The sequence below is a fragment of the Pseudopipra pipra genome, chromosome 3 (assembly GCF_036250125.1).
Source record: "Pseudopipra pipra isolate bDixPip1 chromosome 3, bDixPip1.hap1, whole genome shotgun sequence".
In the NCBI taxonomy this organism is placed as follows: domain Eukaryota; kingdom Metazoa; phylum Chordata; class Aves; order Passeriformes; family Pipridae; genus Pseudopipra; species Pseudopipra pipra.
Window position 1 is genome coordinate 64,199,130 of NC_087551.1, and position 26,761 is coordinate 64,225,890.

Consider the following 26,761-nt stretch of genomic DNA (forward strand, 5'->3'; position numbering starts at 1 on the left):
TATCACAGAATGGGTTGTCAAGCATCAGAACAGGCCACCTAGTGAAGTGGTAGAGTCACTGTTCCTGAAGGTATTCAAAGAATGTATGGATATGGCATTTGAAGACCGGGTTTAGTGATGAACATGGTGGTGGTGCTAGGCTGACAGTCAGACTTGATGATCTTAGAAATCTTTTCCAAGCTTATCATTCTGTGATCCTAAGTGTGGGTGGCTTTTTGTGTGTTGATTACTGGTTTAATACAACTTGGCTTTTTATTTTAATCTTGAGGCAAGCAAGGCCTATGGTCTTACTGCTAGGTTCTTGCAACATATCTAGGAAATGTAGTTAGGTTAATGAAGAGTTAAACATTGATCAGACCTTTAAGTATTTGACTATTGAGCTTACCATTGAGTTTCTTCTCTAATTTTTGTTTTCAGCTCTCCATGAATATTTCTGATTGGAAGACCAAATTATTTAAATTTAAGTGATATTGAAACTAAAATACTACTTATTTCAAAAGATCAAATTTTGTAAAGAAGTAATGTATGTCTGTAAAAGTGTTTTAGCTGCAATGCTAATAAACTAGCTTCAGTGAAGTGTCAAACATCCACCCAACTATACAAAGAATAAGGACTTTATTAACTCAGTCACTGAAACAACGGGTGAATAACAGCTCCTTTCAAGTTCCAAAATGGAATTATTTCAAGAAAGGACATATTTATTTAAACATTGTAACATTTCATTGACTGCACATGAAGTGGTTTATGCTCAGATACTTGAAAAGGAAAGTCAGTACCCAGAGGTGATTTTTTTCTTATAGTAAAATTAATTACTTCTTCCCATAGTAGCTGATAAAACATATGCAAAATTTTTCTTATACTATAGCAGTAGAAAGTATAAGCTATGTTCCCAAGTGAATTTTCATATCACACAGATTTTTTTCTTCATGGCCTAATTTTTTTAACCTACAGATTAAAACACTGTAAGAAACGTAAAAGATTCTGTGTTGCTGTGTTATCTTACAAACTTATAGTTTCTTGCTTCTCAAAACACAAGAATCATGTTTAGCGTGGCGTATGCTGAGTTTAACTCCACTGCAGTACAAGATTAAGTTAGAAACACATGTGATTATTCTGACAAAGAACAATGGTTCAGATTCAGTCTGAATCAGGATTGTTTTTTGTAGTAACAGCAGGATATTTGGATGAGAAATACCATAATCTAATGGAGACTAGCAGTGCTGATTTTGATTTTGCACAGCCTTTACCACCTTCCCAAGTGACATGAGTACTGTCTACTTCAATTATTTCTAGTGGCTTGTATACGACCTTGTACGTTACCTGTGGATGCACTTGCACAGTTCACTGAGAACAACTGATATCTCACAGCTGTGAGAGTATTTCTCTTTGACTCTAGCTGGCTCTATAAGAACTTAAAATATTTGGATTAAATGCTGTCAGACACATGATCAGGTCAACTTGAGCACAGCGGCTATTCGGAGCAGGACTGCAGATCCTTCAAGGCTCCTGAAGCAAGATTGCAACAGAAAAGTTGAGTGAGAAAGTTGAGCTTGAGCAGGAAGATCTCAGGTTGCACACACATGTATAGTGACGCCACCTTCATGTCTACAATAGGATTCACTAATTTTCTAGTCAGCAAAGTTCATGACACAGCAAATTTTATACAATCTTACTTTGAAGGCACTTCAGCTCAGTAGTGCAGATTTTTAAAAGTTATTTCTGTCTTTTCTGTTTTATGTGACAAGTTTCATACAAGTGCAACATTTCCAAAAGCAAATACAGCTAACTCAGTGACACTGAATATGCATGACAAGACATTGACATTTTGTCAGAAGAGTGTAACCCCAACTCGTAAAGTGGCTTCAAGCATTCATGTGGGATGCTGCACATTACTAAACCTTTCTTTCTTAACAATGATAAGTGACACGTCACATACATCAGGCAGACAGTTTGAGAAAATCCTCTATGGGGAAAAGTATTCCAGAAATTTTGTGACCATTGCCCTGTAACAAAGGGCAAACATGAGGTCACTTTTATGAGCACTGGTACATTTTTTAGTCAACTGAGAGTACATAGGGAGCTTCTTTAGAGGACATCTCACATTAAACTAGCCAACCGAAAACACCTTGAGAAATAGCAGTGTTTTGATTAGCATTTACTACTTTACAGAAATCTGTCAAATCCAGTGTAAATTGAATTAATATAAGTGGCTACAGTGTAACCCCTTTGTTATGATAAATACATTTTTGAAATGTGAAATTTGAATTCACACAAGCTCGATATAGAATTGCAATAGAAAATCCTGAATAATAGAGGACCAAAATGTAAGGTAGATGTATTTAGTGTATAAAAATTGCAGTATCAACCTGTTCAAATGGTCCAACCATTACAGAACATCATTGCTGAACATTGTCAGTAAGAAATATTTCAAGAAAATACAGGAGCTTTAAAAGTCAGACACTAAGATAATGACATATATGTAACCAATACTGAGTTGTAGCAGGTGGTATAAAACTGCCATTGGGAGTCAGCATTTCTCTGGAAAAAAATCTACAATAGACATTAGAAAGTAAGAGAAAAAGATCAGAAATAACATATATAATGTGAATGAATACCATTTTATAAAAGGAAGGAGTTAAAAATTTAATTTCATAAAACAGGTTACGCAGGCCCACCTCTCAAGTGTGTCAAGGTGCCTCTGGATATATGGCCCGAATTGCACTGTCTTCTGCACAGATCCAGCGAAAATCTGTCTTTCTCCAAAAATACTTCATACTTTGAGCACTTTCTCTGAAAAGTGAGACTGGCAGAGAAAGATCTGCACATTCTGTTGTGGCAGAGAGATCAAATCCCTGGGCAGCTCTGCCCCACTCCTTGGCCCTTTGTGGTATCTTCAAAAAGAGATTTGTGCCTGTCTTTGGGAGTGTGATTGAATTAATCCTCATACATTTTAGGTCTCAAGTTTCAAGGACTCAGTCAGCGTTGAGAGAAGGTTTCTGCTTGTAGTCAGTGTTTCCCATTCCTCAGCTGTCAAGAGGCTGAACCAGGCTCCACACACAGTCAAGGAGAACTTGCTCAGGAATGTTACCACCTCTACCAAGTGAATTTACAGAGCACTGCCATGGTTTAGGAATGATATCCCCCACCTTAGAGTTCCCACTGGAACACTCCAAATCCCATGCCACTCACTCCTCCCTCTCCATCCCCGCCCCCTTGCAGTGGGCTGGAGTGTAGAATTGGGGCACGAAAAGTAAAGATCATGGGTTGAACTAAGAACAATTTACTGGAAACAGCAGTGGAATAAGACAATGAAGAGTAACAGCAACAATATTAATGATAGAGTATAGGAGAAAAAAACTCTGAACAACTCACATGCAAGTTCTCACCAGGGAAACTCCCAACAATAACTGATCTCTCCCTCCACCACCTATCTGACCAGGAAGCCACCTCTTCCCCCATCCCTGTAAAATGATGTGAGGTGGTATAGAATAACCTATGGGTCCTAGCCAGGCACCCTTCTGGCTACTGAAAAATTAACCCTGTCCTGGTTGGAACCAGAGAGGGGTCTAATAATCCATATAATGTGAATACCGATAATACAAAGAAGAGTTTGCCCATTTTCCTTCTAGACAATATGCTTGTGTATTCTCATTAAGACATTGCTGGTAATAAAGAGAAAAACACTGTAAACTTTTTGGGGGTTATCTAATGAAATATTTTTTTCTAAGTAGGTTTGGCAGCTATGTCTTACAAATGGAGGCAGAAGGGATAGTCAGGTTATGCAGAGGAGTTAAACCGTAAGATCATTCTTGCCCATTAATGATAAAATGCATGAATATAATTGAATAAGAGGTTATTTCTCCAAACCTGTTTATTAAAACCTGGACCAGAGGAGGAAAAGGGCAGGAAAAGTTTTTTCTGCTACTGAATGAGAATCATGCTAAATAACAGATGCTCCTGTTGATTTAACGGCTAAATTCTCCTCTCTGTTGCTCACTGTACTGGTTCTTTCAGCTGTGGTTTCTTAACATGACTAAGGTTTCTTTTGACATGAATAAGAGAAATTCTGAACTCCAAAAGACTGAGAGATGAAATACCTGTTGAGAAGACCTGAGAGAGAAATATCACTTTATATGTTTCTTAAATATTTTAAAACAGTACATTCTTCTCAAGCTATGAACAGATGGACAATTTATGGTGAGATGGGCAAAGACAGTATCAACTCAGTGAATGCCAGATTCTTTGCTGTAGCTGCCTACATTAGGTGGTTTTCACTTTAGCATAACAGCATGAATATGAACAGTTATTACAGAGTATCTGACACATGGGATGAGTCTGCATTTGATGTTGTTTTACCATAACTTACATGTTTATAACCAAAATAAATGAAAGAACTTAGGCAAAATTTCCATTACCTTCAGAGAGTTACTGTGTCAGGGTTAATACACTTAAATTACTCCAGAAATTTAAAAATTAGTCAGAAATTTGGTGAAATCATAATTAAATTCAGAACAAAACCAACTATCTGGAAAATCACAGAGATCCTGTCTGCACGGTATCTAGAAAAGGAAACTTTGTCTTAGTAATAACTGGTTTCAATATATTAATAAAGAAATAAGCACAGCATTTATGGAATGGTTTAAATAGGCCTATGGAAAATTCCAGTATAGGAATTACTGCAGAAATTAAATAGCTGCTGCCCAAGACCTACAGTATTGATGGAAATAAATATGTGATTAAAAAGCACATTCATCATGGTTCATTTTCATCTTGCAGCTTGTTTACAGAATAATTGCTTATGATTCCATGCCTGGACTCATGTTATATTCCTTAATTAACAGGAAAATATAGAAATAGTAATATAATGAAATTTTCAGTCGACAAAATTAGTTAAAAAATTCAAGATTAGAAGGGACTCTGATACATTGAATTTACAAGGGGAAAACAGACAGCATGATGGTAAAGACAATTTAGTGTCAATAAATACAATGTAATATATAGTGGAGGGAAAATATTAAAGAATAATTTATCTCTAAACTAACTGTGTCAATTCAGGAAAGGACCTAAGTAGTACTGCAGACAAGTGAAGAACTTTCTTCTATATATAAGTGCATTAGGGTAAATGCATACAACATTGTAAAGCTATGCATAAATCAAAAATGCATCTTGCCTAGAATGTTGTGTACAAAATCCTGACATGATAATGTGGCACTGGTGTGGGCTAGGAAAAAGCAGCAAAAGCCAAAGAGAAATAGGAAAGATTCAAGATTCCCTTTGAGATTAATTAGTATGGTCATGATAAGATTGAAGATCACAAATCTAAATCAAGGGCGCTTTAGAAATGACACAAAGGAACTGGATATCTTTATGAAAATGCAGTTTTCATAGCCCAAATTTTCACAATTAATTATTGTAAAATTGGAAAGATATTTAAACTTCATGTGTCAAGATGGAACCAGTTGGTTCTTATAAGAAAATAAAGGAAGAATTTATAGAAGAAATCACTTCTATGATGGTATTTAGACTAAATATCTGTTCCTAGCCACTGCTGGATCATAAAGCAACATGGAATAGACTATTGTTGAGCAGGAAACAGTGTTTTCAAGATTTTAATTGCTTTCAAGATGTCTTCAAGATTTCAGAAATGTTTGTGTTTGCTCAACAGCTGTGAAAAAAGTCCTTCAAAACTGTCACTATATGGGATTAAAGGACTGATGGTGATCTATATTTAAGTTTCTGATACAAATCAAAAATAATAGAACCATACTAAACCTAAATTTATTTTTTTTCCTCCCTGAAAATACTTACTCACAGTGCCATAGTTTTGTGACCTTTCCATCACTGGAAATTTACCTTTATTATCCCACACTACGTAAAAAATTTGAACAAGGTCTACCATGGTTTGTAATGATTTTTTCACCCATTCCCAAAATCTAAAATACAATAATGTTCACTTCTGGTTTCTAGAATAGTTGTCAATTTGGATTTATGATCCCTGAAAATGGTATGTGTATTCTTGATAAAAAAAGTATTTTGCTTTCTATCATCTCTGTATTAACTGGAAGATCAGATTTGGATAAGTCTAGGAAAGACAGAGTATGATTTAAGGCTGCTAATGTAATTCTCTTTGAATAGCTTTGTGCGTACAAATTCCTAATTCAAGAACTAGGTGACAACTCTCATCAGTACAGTGCAAAACAAGCTGACTTAAGAATTTGTTCTTTCTCCAAATAATCAAGGTAAAATAGTACACAGCCAAGGCCATCTCTCATATCAGAGCATCAGATTTTCTAGTTCATCATTCTGGTTTATTTCATGTCCTTCCTTGCCCAGCTACAATATATTGCTCAGCAGGTATTCTGGCTTTTTAACAGTTGTAAACCAAATTCTTTGAGTAATCTATCCATCTTTTTGCTGCATTTCAGATTCAAACACATTGCTCAACTTCTGAAAGAACAATGTAAAGGATGGTTTCCATGCTCTTTTTCATTTATTCCTTGTCATTTTCTGTTTGAGTAACAGGAGCAATGCTATTGGCAACAGTGGTCAGAATGAGTTCTCTTCTGTCTCTTAAGATTTGTAGAGTATTTGCAGTACATTCCATAAGAAAAACTGTGGCCAAAGTGAAAATTCCAAAGGATTTCACAACACGATATAATAGCCCAATAATAGAAACTAGCCAGCCATAAATGCAGTAATAGGCATGAATGGACTTGACTCTGCCTGTGCTTGCCTCGGGAGCAGAAGCATGGTGAGCCACATCCCATAAGCTGGCAGGACAGAAGTCAGGAGGAGCCCAGAGGTGCACTGCACCTTAATCTATATGCCCTTCCCAGAGTCTTGGTATTCGGGGTTTCTGTTGATTTGGGAGTCCCTCCAACACACTTCAACTGGCTTTGTAAGTATGCCTTTCAAAAGCAGCTTCTGGAGGTAAAAGCTACTAAATCTGCTGTAACAACAGTTTCTGAAAGGCGCACTTCACAGCTACACACATTGATACACACATTCCCTAGAAAAGTGAAGTGATTGCAGAGGACCAGATCCTGGAAAACCTGTGCCAGTTTTTCACTAATTCTAGTCATGAAACCTTTTTTATACTGCTGGGCACATTCTTGAGATGTTTAAATTTAATTGTCAAAGGGGAGTAAGTGGCAGAAAACACAAAAAATCTTCAAAATCATAATATTTTTTGCTGCAGGCCATCGATAGATGGCACTTCAGTAAGTCCAGGTTTAATATTTTTTTAATCTCTTTTATCCAAATGTACTAACAGTTTGAAATAAAACACTTTTTCATTTCAAGAACACTGAAGAGCCAGAGATCAGTACCCAAACCTTAAATGCATACATTGAAACTACTAGGGAGTGCCTACTCCCTCCTCTGACCTCATGCCACTTCATTTCTGTCCTGCACCAGGGCACATTCTCCAATGAAGAGCACAGTTATGCTTCTGCTTGTTTTGTTTCCAATCCCAGCACCGCCATCAGATCCATTCATACTGGCAGTATGATGCTGAACACCCTTTTCTGGGAAGTAAGAGCTCTGAATTTTAATTCCTCTGTCTTCTTTTGCCTGCAAATATTAGACTAAGGCAGAGACTTAATATGACCACTTCTAACAGACATTTCAAAACAAAGTGACATCTGTAACTATTTTTAGAAGGTTCAGTCCTATAAATATAGGCTGAAGGTTTCAAATGGACTTAGGTATGAGCTTGTGTAATCTGTAAATGCAGCTAACTCTCCCATTTTTGACACCTCAGCCCTTTTAGTAAAATGTTATATTTTCACAGTGTCCACTGCAGATACACGCAATGTTTTACTGGAATATCAGGCTGAGTTTTAGGGGACTTTAATTCTGTCCCCAGAATTTGAACACTGATCACACAGCACAGTTTCTACTGGGGAACCAATTCCAAGTTGTTTAAACTGAGTTTAAAGCACCAGGTTTTTCACAGTCTCTTTCCCATCTTCCTTCCCACAAAACTCATACTTATGGAATCTGGAGGTGGAATTGCTGAATGATCAGGTCTTGTAATTCCCCATGTTAGGCAGAGTCTTAGAAATGTAAACATAACTTTCAGGTGTATATTTACTACTTATTTTATGCATTTTTTTATGACTACAAGTTTTAATAGTAAAAAAGCACATATTTCTATTGAACTGATGATGCTTCATAACCTTCCTCTATATTTCCCTTGGCCCTTCATTCCTTCCCATTTCAGTCTATTCACTTCCTTCATTGTTGATTTTGAAATATTTACTCTGTGACTATCTCCAGTACTGATATCTGAGAGGGGGGATGACCATGATTGAAGTTACATATGAGAATACAGAAAGCTGAAATTTGCTCTCATCAATAGCAGAGCTGGGTGTCTGTGAGGAAACACTTCAGTTTCCTCATCTGGAAAAGAAATTTATTCCTGTGTTGCATAATGTATATATGATTTATGTACACGAAAGGTTCATATGTAGGCATTTGAATTAGTTTTACTGATACTAACCATTATTAGCTTCAATTGTGAAAATGCAGTATTTTTGTTTCTATTTCAGTTGCAGTGAAAAAGGAGGGGGAGAAGAAAGGTAAATCGATGTTTTCCCTTGACTGACTTTCAGACTGTGACTGCTGTGAGAAATGTTTCCTTCGTTCAGTGATACAATTGCAATGACATACACCACCTCATGTGCTACCATCAGTCGACTTTATCCACTCCTACTGTGATAACACAGTTGTCATTTCCAGTATTGCAACTCCTTGTTAAAACAGGCCAACACAGCCCAGTATCAAACACTTCATCATTCTGACTGGGAGGAAAATGAGAGGCCTTTGTTATCACATTAGGATTTGTCAAAGAGAACAAAACTTGCAGTTCACCATGCATGCTGACCTGGCTGTTCTTCGCAGAAGTTGCTTTTCTCGGCCCATTTAATTTCCTCTTTTCAGATATGTATGGAGCTTGCATGTAACCTTTGCTGAAGCTGTTCTTTGATATTTTAACAGATTAGTGGAAAAATTTGCCCTACATCAGAGCCTAAAACATTACTTTTTTATGCTTAAAGATAAATACAATGTATTTATCAGACCCTAAATATCTATTTATAATGTTTTCTTTAAGATTTGCCAAGTTTAAACTTCTTTTTTGTTAATTTTCTGATTTTATTCAAACAGCAAAAATAATTAAATATTAGCACTAAGGTGATATTTTTCTTTAGACTATTCAACTTTCTTGATTATGTGGTTTATAAATCATATCTTGCTCACTAAACTGGGCAGTGAGAACATTTCCAGAACATTTCCATAGATATCATAGGATTATTTGAGATTTAGATTTCATTTAGTAAGAAAAAAAATTGTTCTTTATTACTGATATCTACTGATGTGAGTTTTTTTGGGGGGACGGTGGGGGATGGATGTCTTTTGCCATTTCAAAAACATTTGGAAATTCTGTGATTCACATAAGTGAAGAATGGAGCCAGCTTTTACTGTCTATACATGAAGACATCTTTAATCCTGCTAATTTATTATTTCTTCTGTTATCCCTATACACAGCTGTTAACTAAACTGGAAAAAAAAATTATATTCTCAAATGTTTATCAGCTCATGAGTGAAATATTGGCTGTGTTGATGTTAGTGGCAAAAGTCCCATTCATCCACTGAAGCCAAAATTTCACCTCATGTCTTTAACAGAATAATAAAATTCATTTTGGTTATCAAAAATGACCATGCTTAATAGGTATCAAGCTGGACATTTTGTCCAAAGATTAATTTGCAATAACTGAGGCATGAAAGATAGCACATGAAGCAGGGAGAATCAGAAAATTGGCAGCTACGCTTACCACCATTGGTTTTCAGACATCAAAATGCATGCTGTGTTCAAAAACATGGACTGTTACATCCTTAATGGAAAAAAAGAGTGAGGTAATTGTTAAGGGTGCTACTTCTGTCACCCTCACCACAGATTATGGGCCCATTCATTTACAGAAAAACATCAAGGGAATTTGTTTTAAATACCTACTGCTTGCTCTTGGCTCATTTTTTACCAGTTAGGATTTTTTTTTCTCCTTAGCCATATTCTTTCCCAGCAAAACTGATTGAAAAATGCATTTTTAATGAACATTCTTTGAAGTTAGATCAATTTTTCCATTTCACTTTCAGGTTTATATATTTTCTGCTTAAAAAACAATTCCTTTGATTTCTTAGTTGAAAGGATTCTACCAACATATAGGATACTTTCAAGCCCCTGGCTCAGGACAGGTTGTATGTCATTCTGGTGGATACCACCAACCTACTTCACAGAAATATAGAGGTGTGAAATGAAAGTCAGATTTAGTCATTTTTATGATATCATCATTCTATTTATTTTTGGACTAAACCACCTTCCTCTGGTTTTCTGAGATCATAACCAACATTGTCAGCAAGGAAGGTAGTGATTCTAGTGGGAAAAAAAAAGCTAGTCCAGTGAAATTTTCCAGTTACTAAGGAAAACTGGTTCAGCAATGTTCCTCTCTTCATATGTTCCTCTGATATTCTCTTAGATATTCCCTAAACTGAATAACTGGAGAGAATTAATAAGGCTTCTGCCAAAAACCAATCATGTCATGCTTTAGCTTTCTCATCTAGCTTCCTCCTCTCTGCAGGCCCAACATGGAAAATATTGCATGCTACTAGCTAACTCCTAATATGATCAGGTTTTGTTTATTTCTGCTTGTTCTGTTATCACAAGAAATTGCTCCAGGCTTGATGTGTATTCCTCTGACTGGCAATAAAAAAGGGTAGTGTTTGCTGGTTTTGCTTAAGGATACAGTATTTCTTGCACAACTGCAAAAATAATAGAAGTAGCTAGGCAGTGCTCTAAATTGTCTGGGTCATTATCCAAAATATATTGTGGTAGTAGCATGCACAGTTCAAATAGCACTTTACCATTTCTCATGTGAATCATGCAGCACATAGACACTCTACTCTACATGAAGCTTTCTCCAATTATTCTGTCTTATTCAAATACACATCCCTCATCTAGAAAAACAAGAATAATGAGCAATACAGAGTTACAAGCCATCATAAAAAGAGAAGAGAAGAAGATGGAATGATTCTTTCAGTTGATGGTACATTCTGTGCATAACATAAATCAAACATGAAGGAGTTCGAAAGAGACAGAAAAGAACAAAATTCAGATTGAAAAACCTTATGTATTTTACTGATTTCTCCAAATATGAGTGGTATTAAGAGGAACCTGAAGGCACAATCTATGCATGAAATTTAGGCATTCACTATTTCTATTTGAAAGGTTAACTCTCTCAGACTTTGTGGCCAAAGTCCTAGAAAATAGTCAGCTTTAGCTTCCAGCATCATGTTATGCCTTCTTTCAACACGTGTGGGATAGAGGAGCTGTGAGAGAAATGTGTGTTGTCAGATCTGAAAGGGCAAGAGGTAATAACCCTTTGCATGAAGAAGGCACTTCCTACATTTCCCAAGAGCAAATCTGGCTGCCAGTACACAAAAATTTTTAATTCTTGCTCATAATTCAAAGCACTGTGAGTAAGGACTCAAGTGAATTAAAATAGACTCAGGTATTGGTGAAATAACATTAAATGTCATGATCTTCAGAGCAGCTCCAGAAAACAATAAACAGAGCTGTAACACTCTGTAGTATTTCAGGATTTTTTCAGGTTTAATTGCCTTTCTTAAAGGAAGAAATATTAATAATTATTTTTATTTATATAAACAAAACCAGTATTTTTATATTTCAAAAATATTTCATAATTACAGAGAGTTCCAAAAATCCTTTATTTGGAATGGAGCCAGATTAGAGAAAATTTCAAGTTTTCCTAGTTCTGCATGAAATGGAATTTCTCATTTCAGTTCATAGGTCGCATACCCTATTTATTTCTGACTAAAAAGGACATGGACTGAGTTGGGAATGTCAAGCAAGCAACCTTCACAAGCTTAGTAATTTCTTTCTCCAGGTCAGTGTCAGGAATTCTTGTCTTGAAGATTCTTTATGTCTGTGGTTCTAGTGAACCCAAACAGGATTTAACGACTGCATAATCCCTATGAGTTGTTTTTTCGCATGAGTACGTTTAACACTCCCACTGTTTAAAGTGAATCATGAACCTGAGTTGCCAGGAAATTGGTTTAATAGTTTTCAGAAACAAACAAACAAAAAAACCAACACACATTCACATGACAAGTTTCATCAAAATAAATTGACAGTAGACTGTACAGGATCACATTTAGAGACCTTTTTGCAATAAATACAAGCTGGTGTAAAAAAACATGCATATAGTCTGAGTGCAGCTGATATCAAACAAAAGGAGAAAATGGGCAAGACATGTACATTCAAACTCCAAAGTATATATTTTTGTCAATCCAATAAAGTACAACTTCTTTCAAGTACTCCTGGTAATGGTACCATATCCATGGCTTAGAAACTGCTGCCCTGCATAGAGAGTGTGGTATAAACTGGCCAAGCACAGCAGCATCCCTTTTCGATATATACAAAAATCAAGACGCTTTCCAAACTGAAGTAAAAAAGGGCTGTAGTGCATTTCAGAACTATTTAGCTTTGGAGTTGACCAGAAAAATTGGAAGTCAACAATCTTATTCATAAAGCAAATGGTAGCATGGGATTTTGGCTCAGCTGCAGAGGCCACTGGTGCAGCATGAATCACAGTTTCATTATGCAGTTTTCTAACATGCATCAAAGGACAAGAAAGTGGATTACCTGACTCCATAACCTCTAAGTGTATTACACAGCCCCCTAAAAGAATTTGTAGTCCTAATCAGAGGGGTAAAAAAACCCAAAAACAAATCAAAACCAAAACTAAAATGAACCAAACCAACCAAATAAACAAAAAAACCCCACAACAATATAAATATTTTTAAAACCATCTTCTTAAAATAGTGTCAAAAATTCTGTATTACATATGAGAAAATAACAAAAACACCCACATGCTATTATGTTGTTGAAATTAGTAGTGCTATTTTGACTAGCTGAGGGTAGACATCTCTCTTATGAGGTAACAATCATTGAATTAGCCACAAGATGGAGCCCAAAGGATCTTCCAGATGGTAGTTAACATTGCCTGTCTGCATCAGATCAAGAACTAAATAACATGGTTTTACTGAAGAACACTTCATTGGAATTTTAAACTACAGACAATGTAGTTTGTCTAAAAATATTTTTAATTTAATAGATGACTATCCATGCACCAGTGAACTTTGACTTCTCATGCTGAATTAATAAACCCCCAGCATTTTCAAGGAATATTGATGACCAGAGAATTTACATGAAATATGGAAAGGATCTGAAAAGTCTGCATCAGTTAGCTGAAATTCGCTTGACCTCTGTTTACCTTGTCTCAACTATCTTGAGGGTTTAAATAATTTATGTCCATTTTACAGGGTTATGCAAGACTTAATGATCTGTATAACATCTGTTAAGTGATGAACAGACCTTGAGGAACTAGACTCATGTACTTTCCATGTTGCAGATATTTCAGTTAGGATAATAAGACTTGGTCAAAAAACACTCTCCAAATTGCCTGCTCAATATAAGTAGAAAGCAGGCAGAGGCATGAGTGTTGTAAACTCAAGGCTTTTCACCAAATTAATAAATTTTAAGAATTTTTTAGATGCTCAGAATAACTAACTAACTCATACAAACATAGATGTCAAAAGTTAGTCATCTACATTGAAGCCATTCACCCCAGTCTCAGTTTAGAATTAATGGATAGAAATTAGCATCTGCAGAGAGTGTTTCATCTGTTTTGTATATCTGTCAGAATGCAATTACTTGACCCCCAGAGATACTTACATTTCTCATTTGACTATAACAGGGAATACAGTTTACGTTTAGTTACAAGAAAAGAAAACGAACGTCAGTGAACATCAGGATAGCTTGTTGTTAATTATTTTAACTTTTCCTCTCTTTTAAGAATTTGACATTGAAAGAAAAGTGAGAAGGAGCAAACAATTTGTAGATCTTAATAGCTGATTGAATGTCCTCTTTCATTGACTTACCTGGAGGGATTAATGCAAATATTTAACCTAGAAATTTTAACATTAAGTTTCAAGCTCCATGTTTAGCTATCTAGCACCTTGTTTTCAGTGTACTCATAGTTAAGGCATGTAAAACTAATGATGCTAACTTGCATCCATTTTTTTAAAAGATGACCACAATTTTATTCTCAATAGGATTTAACCTAAGCCTTAATGTTGACTACAACTTTGTTATCCATTCTAGGTAAAATTGAGATCACACTGTTTTATGTCTTATGTAACAACAAACTTGTGAAACAATTCATATTGATAGATCTGGCATAGTATTTCAATTGTAGTTATGATTACAAGTTGTGTTAATCATTCTTACATGCCTTAAAGTACAACAGTAATTTATTCAGCCCCTACTACCAAAAACTGGAGCCAGTTAAACTACTTATTTAATGATTATGGAACAACTGTGATTTCTGAAGAAAGAGTGCTCTGCGTAATTGTTGGCCTGTGTTGTTATGTTAGGTATAACACATGTATATTGGCATCATATCAGCAACACTCACACCTGTCAATCAGCATAATAGGCTTGAACACCTGGATAGCCATATAACACATGGCTAATTGGCTAAAAATTTCCCCATGTGATCAAGTATTACTTTATTGTTCTGCACAAAGATGTCTGCAAATGAACACTCAGGGGTATTCTACTCAGATGCAATTCCAGAATGCATGGTTCTTCTAGTGCTAATCTATATTTCTTTTTTTTATCTATGCAGAGATCATTTTCAGAATGTGCCCCTTACAAAGTTGTAGTTAAAGAAAAAACAGTGAACAGCAGCATTTCATGAGGAATAAAGATGGTTCAGGATGTTATACCTGTAGAAGTCAGTCAGCCCTCTGCTTTAATCACTATGTTAATTTCGGTAGCACACTAGGAAAAGTCCATCTTCACAAAAGATAATTGCTTTTTATTGTTCACCATTCTTATCAACTAATCTTTCCTGTGAAATTCTTTTTTTTCTAGATTTTCATGGTCATCTTATTCTTATGTAATTGACAATTATTTCACATTTATTTAATAATGTATGTAAATATATTTCCAGATATTATTATGCTTTTACAAATCCAGTAATAGATAAGAAGGAGCTCAACAAAGAAGTTCATATTCAATGTATTTGCATGGAATCTGGACACACCACTGATTTCACTCAGTTACTCTTTGTGAGTCAATAATTTCTGTTGCAATAAAGCATGGCCTAAGCTCGGCTATGTTTTGTCTCAGTTATATATAAATGGAAAACTGATGTTTCTAAAAGTGAAAGCTTATTAAACATACTCTCCCTCATCTGTATGTTCCCATCCCACAATTTCAGGGAAGAGCACATGAAAGCATCAGAAGCTGAGGATGATATTGAGAGGAAGCTCTTCAGGTCTTTCACCACACGTGCCTAAAGATGAAATGCATTAATGCAGCAGATGTACCTCATCCACATTTGACTGAAATTTTATTCTTTCCAGCTCCGTCGATAGAAGATTTGTCTTGCTGGGATTTTAAGACTTATAGTACTTTAAATATATAAGCTTTCAGTGCTACCATGCAAGATTGCTGTTTCAACAAGACTTACATTTCCCAGTGCATTTCTGTTGTTTAAGTGACAAGCTGGGAAACAGAGAAAGATTGGGATCATTACTGATGATCCCTGAAGGCATGCATCTCAGATTGAAATTGAAGTAATTCCTCTCATTAAAAAGCATTTAAAAATGTTGGAAATGTCTGTACTTCTTTGCTACTTCTACTATATTTCCATCATGCTCGAGTTTCTCCCCTCCTCTGTCTGGACTACTTTTTGGTTTTCCCTACTATATAAAGTACCCTTGAACTGCCAGTTAAAAATAAGTCTTAAAAAACAAGTTGCTCTAGACAACGACAGCAAAATCCCCCAAAACCAAGTGTCAGCTCATTTTTCCCTATACGGCCCCAAGGCATAAAGCAAACCAAACAGCAAGGACACAAACATGCTAACTGTATGAAAAGTAGATAGATATCTTGGGCCAGGCTGCTCTAGTACTGGAAATAACTGTGAGAAAGAACTGTGAGAGCAGCCTGACAACTTTTTTTAGAGGAAAGAGGCAATATGAAGATCAGTCTGTTGAAGTGAATACCCTACAGGCTCTAATACCAGTGATTAACTATTAATGATAAGAGCAAAGCATGGAATTTTAGGAAGGTTTGTCTTAATCATTTACCCTATTATCATCCTTCAGCCACTGCTGAAACATTGATCCAAGAAAGTCTGTGGAGCTGCACAGACTCAAATGAGCACTCCCTGACCATGAATAAGCATTAGACTACAGCTGGAAGCTCAAGCTCTCTGCTTCTCTTCAAATCTTCCAGACAGTCTTAATCACTTAGTATTTCATACCGGTCATGCTAATGTGGGATAATACTTTCTTAATGTGTAGAAAAATATTCTGGAAAATTCAAGGTCTAAAGTAAACCAGAAATTTAAAACTAATGGTATAGGGAATTAAGAGATCCTGTAAGGGCAAGGCTTACACAGCATGCACTGTAATTTAATTGTATACAACTTCCTCTATTTATGCCACCACCACCACACACTTCCTGCTTTCTTTTCTTTCACTCAGCCATAGGGTAACTGTTAGCCATACACAATCAAGGCAATTTTTTAACGTAGAGCAGAGGTCAGGCTGAAAACAACCCATTCTCTTTTTAGGAATCTTGCTGCAGCTAATCTGCTTTATGAGTCATTTTTTTAGACATATGCTCATTAGACAGTTTTTTCTACACAATCGGTCTACCAGCTGCTCAGCTAACCAGCAGGACTTGAGTAGGACACAGGCAGATATGAGAGATCAGGTCTCCTGATCTAGAAAATTGTGGGATCATCTGACTTCTCCTTTGAATGACAAAGAGTACAGACAATAACTTCACAAAGGCAGGAAACTGCTCCTTAACTGATTGATAAATCCTAATATCCCTTCTTTTTTTCTGAACTTATTATCATCTGAGTCATTTTGAACTGGCCTAATGTAAGTAATATATTTTATTCTATTTGAATTCTTTTAAATGCAGTTCCTTCACAGTCTTAAAAACCTTGCAGTGACTAGAATAAAACTGTTTTGTTTAACCTTAAATTAAAAATGCATTGATGATTAGGCAGAATGATGTGGCCTCTTAAGCTCTTGAAACTTAAATTTTTAAGAAGGCATGTCCATTTATTTGTATAGAGGCCAAATTTTTAGTTTATCTGGAGTTCATTTTCAGGGAGAATGAACTCAAATAGGAAAATCAAAGATTTACCCTTCATCATGATGTATAAATTGCAAGGTGTACTTCTCAAATAATTGGAATTCTGTTAAAAGATTCCTGTTGATTTTGATCTTTCTTTTGGCCTGTAGTGTTGTTAAAGATTAAGTTTATGGATGTGCTGTGTGTTCATCTAATGCCCAGTCCAAAACCTGTTAAAGAATCTTTGTTTTCTCTTTAACGAGAAATAAACCAAGCTCTTGCTTTGTCTAATGGAAAGTATTTATTTATTATAAAGTATTATTTATTTATTTATTATAAAGTATTATTTATAATACACATGTAACTATGCAATTAGAAATAATGTTTCTCAGATACATGCATTGTTATTCTGTCATTCTTCACTAAAACAAATAGTTCTGGCATTGCTTTCATTTCCTTTGTGACATATTCTTTTTTTACAGAGTGTGTACACTCACAAATGTATTTGCTGTCTGAATGGCAAATCACTGTTATCCAGATGGAAAATAGACATGTTATAATCAAAAAGCACATTTTGCTTTTAGCCTTACCAATTTATGGTTCAATAAAGCACAGGATTTCTTTTCTGAACCAATATCAGAAGCTAATTTACAAAAATATGTCATATGTAGTTAATGCCCCTGTGGCCTTCAGAATAGCAGGCAAGAGTCAAAGAAAATTTTAGATGAATGTGAAAAACAGCAAGATATCTACGAAGCACAATTTCCAAGTTTAATTTAGAATAGCAGAAAAGAAATTTCAAAAACATATTGCTGAGGATAGAACCAGATTATTTCACTGATCCAGTTCAGATCTTATGTAGCTTCAAGTATCTAATCAATAATCCAACTGTTCTCTTTAGATCCAAATCTGACCCTGTTCCTCTTCTAATATAGTTTAAGTGTTAAATAAATGAAGATAAAGTACTTACTTAGGACTGAATTTTCTAACATTGTGAACAGTAAAGACTTATTTACCCAACAGATACTCCTGTTAGTTAATGACATCAGAACAACTGAAGTGAGACCAAGAGGTCATTTAGTCCAACACATTCCCTCCACCAGTGGCCAAACCATCAAATGCTGGCTTGCACTTTCAGTGCAAGCACATCCTCCAGAAACTTTTAACTTTAGAAGACCTTCATTACTTCATCAAAATATCTGCTAGAAATATCTCTGAGTGTTATGCCAGAAATAAGAAGGTTGGACTTTTAGGCAAAGCTCAGACAGAAGCAATCTCAGTGTTCAATCTCTGTCTTGATACTGGCACTATATGAGTTTGGCTTATTAATGACCCCACAGAAAATATGGACAAGGACAACAGAGATACCTTCACAAACTTGAGGGACCAGACCTTAGCTGAGCTTTTATTCTTTTAAACATTCTCTGTGACTCATATTCACCAGCATAAAAAGGGAAATAACTGCACTGGCTTCACTGGAAACTTAAGGATCAATGGTTTTGTTTTGATTTTAGGCAGATCTGAGATAAGGATGCTATTACAAAAGCTTGGTTGTAAAATTCATTAAGCAGTGTCAATAAAGAGTCTTTAAAACAATACTGTTCAAATGCCACCTAGCTCTGATCATATTTGGTGATCACTGAAAGTGTCATGTGACACAATATTCTGTAATAGTTATGTAAGCCATTATATCATACCCTGAAGTTCAGATTTTATTTAAATATTTGCAGTAAATTTCTTTTTGCAAATTGAAATTCATAGTTAGGTGAGCATATGTCCTTTGACACAATAAAAAATTAATTTTCTCTATTAATTTTATGGAAACTCAATTGCAATAGAATTTGCCTCAGCTTATGATGTTTACCTACAAAAGATAACAAATGTGGCTTTGTCATAGGACACTTGTTTTTCTGTTGTTTCCTATTTCTGATTCTCCTATTAGGAGCAGGCATATATGCTTAATTTGTATCTTTGGTCTCTATTACCCCCAAAAATGCTTTGTTGTGTTTTTTGCTTTTTTTTTAACTTTGCTCTGCACACTGTCTTCAGTTGCTGTCTCCTTAAATGCACAACAACTTGGATTAAATAGAGACTGGATATAAAATGGGAGCAATTTTATACTATAGAGAAAACAAACAAAACACAAACGCACTTGCACAGCAGTTACTTTTTGTCCTGAGTGGGAGCTAGGGAGTTCAGGAGCTCGGTGAATCAAAGCCTGGGGGCTCACAGCAGCAGATTTATTGCTTGTGTTGCTGGGGCTGCAAAGGCAGCTCATCCCCTGCACTGCTGCATCTGTCTGTGGGATTACGCTCTTTCACACATACTGGGCATGCAGGTGGTAGAGCCTTTTTTCTCTTAAAAACAACAGCTGCCTTGCAACAGTCAAGAAGAAAAATTCAGCTGGGGGGCTAGGTCTTGACATTTAGCTTTCTTCTTTAGAACAAATAATGACATTGGGTACAGCTCCCTGAGCTCCCCTCTCAGCATCCATGGAAAGTATTAACTTGGTTTTCAGTTTTATCTCATCTAGTCTTTTTCCTGGAAAAATGTGGAAAATGAAATGGCACAAAGTTTAGGAGTTGCAGCACTGAAATCCTTTTGTTTACAAGTGCCCTAATTAAGTTAATTAACATTTTCAAATATGTCTTTTTTCCTCTTGGAGTATCACTAAACCACCTGAAATTCACTGACCTCACTAAAGCAGGTGTAATTGTCAGGGACTCATGTTTAGACTGCTCTAGGTGCAGTTACCTCACTTGAGCTAAAATTGTTTGTCTGGCCTTGTCTAGTATTGGACCTTATGGTCTGAACTTACCCTGTCTCTGGCACTGAACTGAGCACCTCACTTAACAAGGTAGTTTCCCTAGGTTTGATGTATGGACACCATTTAGTGAGGGTGACTCAGCCCACTGAAGAGGTGCAGAGCCTTCCAGGGGTACTTGTATCAAACTTCGTTTAAATGAGGAATTTAGGAGCCTGTGTTCCTTAACTGTGTTCCTTAACTTAGGGTGCCTGTGTTTCCAGTTAGGTGTCTGGGGCGGACAGTGCAAGACAATGCTAGCTGTTGTACATTTTAATGTAGATTTCACCGAACTTTTATGTGTCTAAAATGTCATTAATAAATGCATTAAATCCTGCATTACAATTACAAAAATATTAAAATGTGCCTTTTTTGTTTACTTCTAGCTACCTCAGAGAAACCTCATGAACACAGTGAGTATCAAGGTGATAAAGAACATTGTTATTTCAGATTTTTGGAGGAAAGTATTTCTTTATGTTGTCAAAGTTTTAGCAGCTTAAGATGGGATTCATCAACACAAAGTCACAAATCATTTTGACTTATAGAACTGTTTTTCAATTACTTGCTCTGTAATGCGGGACCAGGTGTGTTTCACAGGTCCCAGTTTGCATGGAAACCATTTTCCAATTCAGGTCAAGATAAGACCTAGCTTTGCCTTCTGCATCTAAGGCAGCTTCGTACTGGAAAAAAATCAAGGGGGCCACAGATGAGGAAGGGGCTGTGCAATTCTCTGGCTAGGCCTCTGGCCCAAGCTTTAGAGAGATTTATTTCTTGTTCTGCTGCAACCTCACCTGCTGCACAGTTTAAACATCTGTGCTATAAATTAGAATTGCATATATTTTTAACATTCCTCTGAAATTCCATAGCTTTCTTTTTTTCTGTCTCATAATGTTGGGGTTTGGATGTCACACTGTTTTTAAATAGCACAAAATTGCACACAGATTATATTATAATACAGTATAATATCCATTATTCTTACTGCTTCACAATATGTCTATGGGATCCCTGTATTAGCTACTGTGAAGAAAATTAACTCTATCCCAATCAAATCCAGGGCACAGAAAAACATGGAAAACTACTTTTTAATTTATGCAGGATACTGAACATTTATTTGTCATGCTATATGAGAAAACCCCACTTCTGTTGTAATAAAGTACTTTCATGATTTCTGTATTATACATCAAGGAAAAATTTTCTGTATAGAAGATCAGCTATAGCAATTAAATTTAATAGTAGAAGCATTTCAAAATTTTCAGAAATTCTGTATTTCTAAAAAAACACAGAAAAAAATTTTGTGATTTCTTAAACACCATTAAAAAGTTTAAAAAAATCTCATTATTTTAATTTTTTAGGGAAAAATAATTAAATACTCTTTCTTGAGAAATATACCTATCAAAAAATTCTTTTCAAGTCTCATGTGAATGTGTGATGCAGTCATCTTTTAAAATTATAATGAGAATCTTTTATTTTTAAAATCTTCTAAAAATTAAAAAGCCCTCTAATTTAGGATTTATTATTTGCAGAGCATGAACATGTTAAACATGAAAAAGCTATCTCTCAGAGTAAGCCAGGTAGGTCTGGTAATTTAATCTCCAGTTACTCCCAGCTCCACTTAATAAGGATATGCATGGTCTGAAAAACTTGGAGACTTCCTTGAGCTAGACACAGACTTTTTTCAGGGACTGGAAAGCAAGTATCAACATATTGTTGACCTTTGTTAGCAGTGCTGCTGTTTGAACTTCACATTGAAATGAAGCGCTCACGAACAAGTGATTGGATACACCATTTAAACCCTTATGTGTTCAGTGATAAGCAGGCAGGCTTTTTTTAGTTACTTTCTTTTCCTGAATTTTATTTTGAAAGAAAGTAATTTCTCCTGTGCATTTAGCATTTTTTTCATTCATTTTTATAATAAAATATTCTACCTTGTAAGTTAAGTATTTCCGTAGACATCTTGAGGTTTCCTGCAATCCTTGAGTAGCTGATTTAGTAAACATGTATTGGTTTTGAGTCAATAGGGGGAAAATATTTCTCAGTTCATCCTTCAAAGACACATAGGCCAAGCTTTAAATTTAACTTGTTGTTCACTTTTTGTGTATTAAAAGCTACTAGAATGCTTCAGCCAGCAGGCAGATGTAGGTGGACTCAGCCAAGGCAGGAATGTCCTAGTGAGGAAACCACATTGGTGGCCACAGTGGTGGCCAAAAAATGTGTTGCCTGGACAGGTGGCATGACCATTCACCTTTCCAGCTAAATGAAATCAGTCCTACTACCCAATCAGCCCAATCTCATCCATATAGCAGCAGAAAAATAAATTTATTTGGTGAGGCATTCTCAAACACGAGAGCATCATGTCACAAACCAGTATGTTGGACTGATTAGGAGCTTATTCAGTATATTCCAGACTCAAATCCTAGGAATTTAAATGCTTGAAGGAAGAAAACTTGCTAAATTTCCTTTAACATAAAAGACCTATTCTCAGGTGATTAATGGTTGCTTGGAGAACAGTGGCTGCTTTGAGTTTCAGTTGATGACTGGAAGCATTAATCTGCAAGCACCGGTGGTAATAGTGTTTCTGCCCGCTGTGTGCCAATGAGTGCTCTTGAGTTAGCAACTTGAATTATAAAAGCTTTATTCTGTACAAAGCAGCGGCCTCCTTTCTCACCTTGATTCACAGCAGCTTCAAAACTATTATTCCTGTGCCTCCTGTCGTCAGACTTAGAAGTATCACATGGCTGAGGTACTAGAAAACTTCAGAAAATATATTGAAATATTTAAATTAAAGAGTGTTTTTTTGTGTGTTAGTGAAAGCAAGTAAAGCAAGAAAATTCATTTCTGATGTAATTCTGCTGAAACTCCCTTCAACACACAGAGAAATGTTTACAGATTTATGTTTTTCAATTTACATTAGATACATCAGGGAAAAAATAATATTAATGCTTGTAGTGCTTCCAAAACTGGAGCTCTGCAAAGAAATAAATTCACTCCAATGAAAGATTTCAGAACTTTAAACTTTTGGCTTACTGAAAATCCTAACAAAATCAGATTTTTTGTTTATATATTTACAAAATTTATTTTGGACTTTTTGTTGCTTTATGAGGTCATCAAAATAGTTTACTTTTTTTTTAGCAAGACTCATGATATGGCAAACAAAACATGCATGAGAAATTAGAATTATGACATGTTCTTAGCAAAATATTATGCATTATCCTCATCGTATTTTTTTCACTGCTTTTTTTCACATTGAATCTGGTGAACAGAGTGATTTTGTGAAGCTTCCTAATGCCTTGAAGTGTATTCCCTTATAGAAACTGTTCTGCCTAAGTCTGGGTGATCTAATCCTTCAGTTTTCCTTTTGGCTACAATCAACAGCTAGAAACTCAGAGAAAAAGCACAAGTCATCACCTGGAAATCTGCCAGGGAATGTGTCAAGGTGTTCTCCAATGGAATCAATAGATCAGTACTTGCTGTATGGTTAGATTGCAGAATAGGTAGGTGAATGAATACCAAAAAATTGCTGTATTTATTCCCAGATGAATATAAATTCACAGGCCTGTTCAAGACACTCTTGTTTTCAACAATAAATTGATTTTGAGAAGAAATACCTCCCCTACTTTTAAATGGATCAGATATGCCATCCAGCCAAAGACTTATTTCCTTACTTATTTCCTCACAGACTTAGAGTTACAGAGAAAACATTGCTGTAAATTCTCAATAGAATTAGAAAAATACCTTATTTGGTGTTCAAAACGGTTGGGGTAATTAATCCAATGCATTTAACGGGTCCTATGTTTAAAGTCAGCATGCTGGGTTTATTTCTGTATTGGTCCATCAAAAGCTTAACATCCTGATCTAAACTAGTGAAATGTAGTGTTATATGGTAAAGCTTTCCTAACAGCAGAAAAAATTTAAAAGGAAATCAGCACAGAGGAGAAGATAAACCTTCTCTCTGCCCTCAGAAAGAAAAATTCTCTGGAAGTTACACACTAAATTCAAAGGAAACATCATGTATGTTGAGACCACTCAACAGTCTGCTCTTTTAATTACCCACATATTTAATCAGAGTGTAGATTACGATATAGTAGCCGAACTTGGACTTTTGGATTCCAGAGAAATAGCTCCTACAAAAGAACAGTTCTTGAGGTTGACTATTTGAGGGTACATAGGTACAGTGATGGGTTAACCAAGGCTCTGACCATCCACAGGTGACTCTAGCCACCTGTCTCTTTTCCAGTACCTCCCTCCATGACCTCATTTAAGAACGAGTTTGACTGCCAGGCTGGAAACGTTGGTCTCAGTTGGGGGTCAAGCAGCTTTGTGCATGCAGACAGATTACACATTAGGATTTCTAGACAAATAGTACTCAGATTAGTCAAATGGCTTTGGGGGAAAATATACCTGCCCAACCTGACCTCCACCCAGCCATTGTCAGCTTCAATCTGATGCCTTGCAGAAGTCTTAGGGAAATGGAAGGGGTCAGAGGCATATGGTTGCAAACTGCTTTCAGCAGAGGAAGGGGAAATACGGTCTGAATATGCCTTAAGCATATTTAAGAATAATTTAGTGATGTATGATAATGTTGAAAGGTGGTAGCTGGGAGAGGGGCTTGAATTCAGTTATGGAAAAAGGGATAAAATGGAGTAGAGTTATAAAAAGGATCTGTTAGGGTGAAGTTTAAATCAAACAAACTGAGTACAGTAGAAATAGGAAAATAAACACCCAAATTTCCACCTGATGTGGGCATTGGGCAGGTAAGACAAACCCCACATAATTAGAAAGTGTAGTCCTACCCATACCTCCACTTGAAGTTTTATTCACCATCTTACTTGGAGAAGAGGCAGCTCAAGTCTGGTGGCTGGTGTTGACATGGGTCTACATCATCTGAGAATCGTGCTCAGTAAAGCCACAGGCAACTGAAGGGCAAGCGAACTTGGGCAGCTTTTCTCATGACATTAGCAGAAGTTCAGGGCTGCTCTGAGGTTTTGAGACAGATATCCAGCTAGGTCTAAGTAAGCTTGTCTGGTAGCAGGTGGTATGAACTGACATTCAGACTGTCTCACATGTCCCTCTGTGAGTTAGTATGTCCTTAGGAGTCTCCATACCTTCATCTTCAGAGTGTAGACACACGTGGATAGCTCCATTCATGTTTGTGATTAGGTAGCATCTAAGCAGAAGTTCTCAGTATTGTATAATACCAAATTGTTGAACTGATACACTTAGGAAAGTGATGTTCTCAAAGCTATAATAGATGCATTAATAGAATAGTTTCCACCAGAGTGCCTGCCTGAAAGAACTAAAAGGTATGTGGCTGTTTTCTGGCAGCTGAGACATTAGGGCAAATAATTTAATTTTTCCATGGAGTATGATCTCACCATGCAGTCAGAACTCATATGCATGCATGCTGTTTTATAGTGCTACAATGGGATAGTGATGCTAAAGATATGAATTTATTTTGTCGTTGTGAACCATATGCATACTATTACCTATAGAAATATTTTTCCAATTATATTCACCTATGCTAACACACTGTGATTTTAATGCTACTTTCACAATACAGAGGAGAAAATGAAACAACAAAAGACAACTCCCACTGTGAAATCAGGTAAGAATAAGTACTGATTTATGGAGGGGGGTAGGGAGTGTTAAACACTATTCAGCACTCATCTAGTGTAGTATGTTTGCATTGCAATAATTTTTTACAGTATTTTGAAATATGTAACTGATAACACTTTCTTAGAGCAAAACCAGCAGAGTGGCAATTGCAGATACCATTCTAGGGATAGTCTTTCCAATGATGAAGACAGGTCAAGGCCTTTCGGCCCCCGAGCTGCTTGTTCCAACCTCTTTGTCAGAGCTGGGCTAATGAAATGGGGTGTAGCTGTAAATTAGATTTCTGAAATTATCTCAAACATGAGGATGAACCTTCAGTTGGATTAGGAACTTGGATCAGTCTTAAACTGGCTATCTCATGGGGAAAACAGATTTGCAACTAAGCTCTAAATCTTTGGAGCTTTTCTATGATTTAAACCTTGTAAGTTTTGTAATGTAATGATGGTAGAAAAAAAAATCAAGTAATATTGACTGTTATAGCAACTGTGAAGAGTCAGCTAAGGAATTAGAGCATTCTCATCATCATTAGCAGTCAACACAAAGCCATTCAGAAGGATTTTTCATAACCTCTTTATTTCTACTGGGGGTAGCTGTGATCCAAACATAAAATGAAAGATTGCCAAATCTTGGACAATGATGTCAAAAATGGATTTTCATTTGATATGATTATGATTTCTATTCTTGTTTTGTATATGTCTTTTCTTTTTTGCAGTAGCAGAATAGATGTTGTACAGAGTATTATGGTTCTGTCTCTAATGATGTACATTCATATAATTTGTGGTTTTATATTTCTTTCTATAAGACCTCTTATGATAGTCTATCATTTTACTATGAAATGATGTTTTAGAGCTCTCCGATTATCCAGTAAAAGTACTGGTTTGATAGTTTGTATCTGATTATAAACTGCTGTAGCTTGCTCAAACCCACATAAATTTTGTTTCTTCTAATCATGGCTAGGCTTCGCGAACAAAGATTTGGGAATTTTTGGGGTTTCTTCTACTACTAACTGGAGAAATTACTGACAAACACTTCAATATATTTCTAACCTAAATAGTTAATGAGTTAGGAATTACTGATAGGTAAACAAATCTCGAGAAGGAAGAAAT

At 35.9% G+C, this 26,761-nt stretch overlaps 1 protein-coding gene across 13 annotated transcripts in view; it reads left to right on the forward strand.

Moving 5' to 3' along the window:
* The window catches only part of TRDN (triadin), a 225,112-nt gene that overhangs the window by 172,005 nt on the left and 26,346 nt on the right, over window positions 1-26,761 (forward strand). For 12 of the 13 annotated variants that reach the window (XM_064649630.1, XM_064649623.1, XM_064649621.1 and 9 more), the window contains 4 exons: window positions 8,553-8,582; window positions 20,432-20,458; window positions 21,569-21,616; window positions 25,603-25,647. In XM_064649630.1, the coding sequence (XP_064505700.1) occupies window positions 8,553-8,582; window positions 20,432-20,458; window positions 21,569-21,616; window positions 25,603-25,647 (150 nt within the window). The remainder of the gene's footprint in view (window positions 1-8,552; window positions 8,583-20,431; window positions 20,459-21,568; window positions 21,617-25,602; window positions 25,648-26,761) is intronic. The other variant, XM_064649627.1, reaches the window with a different exon arrangement.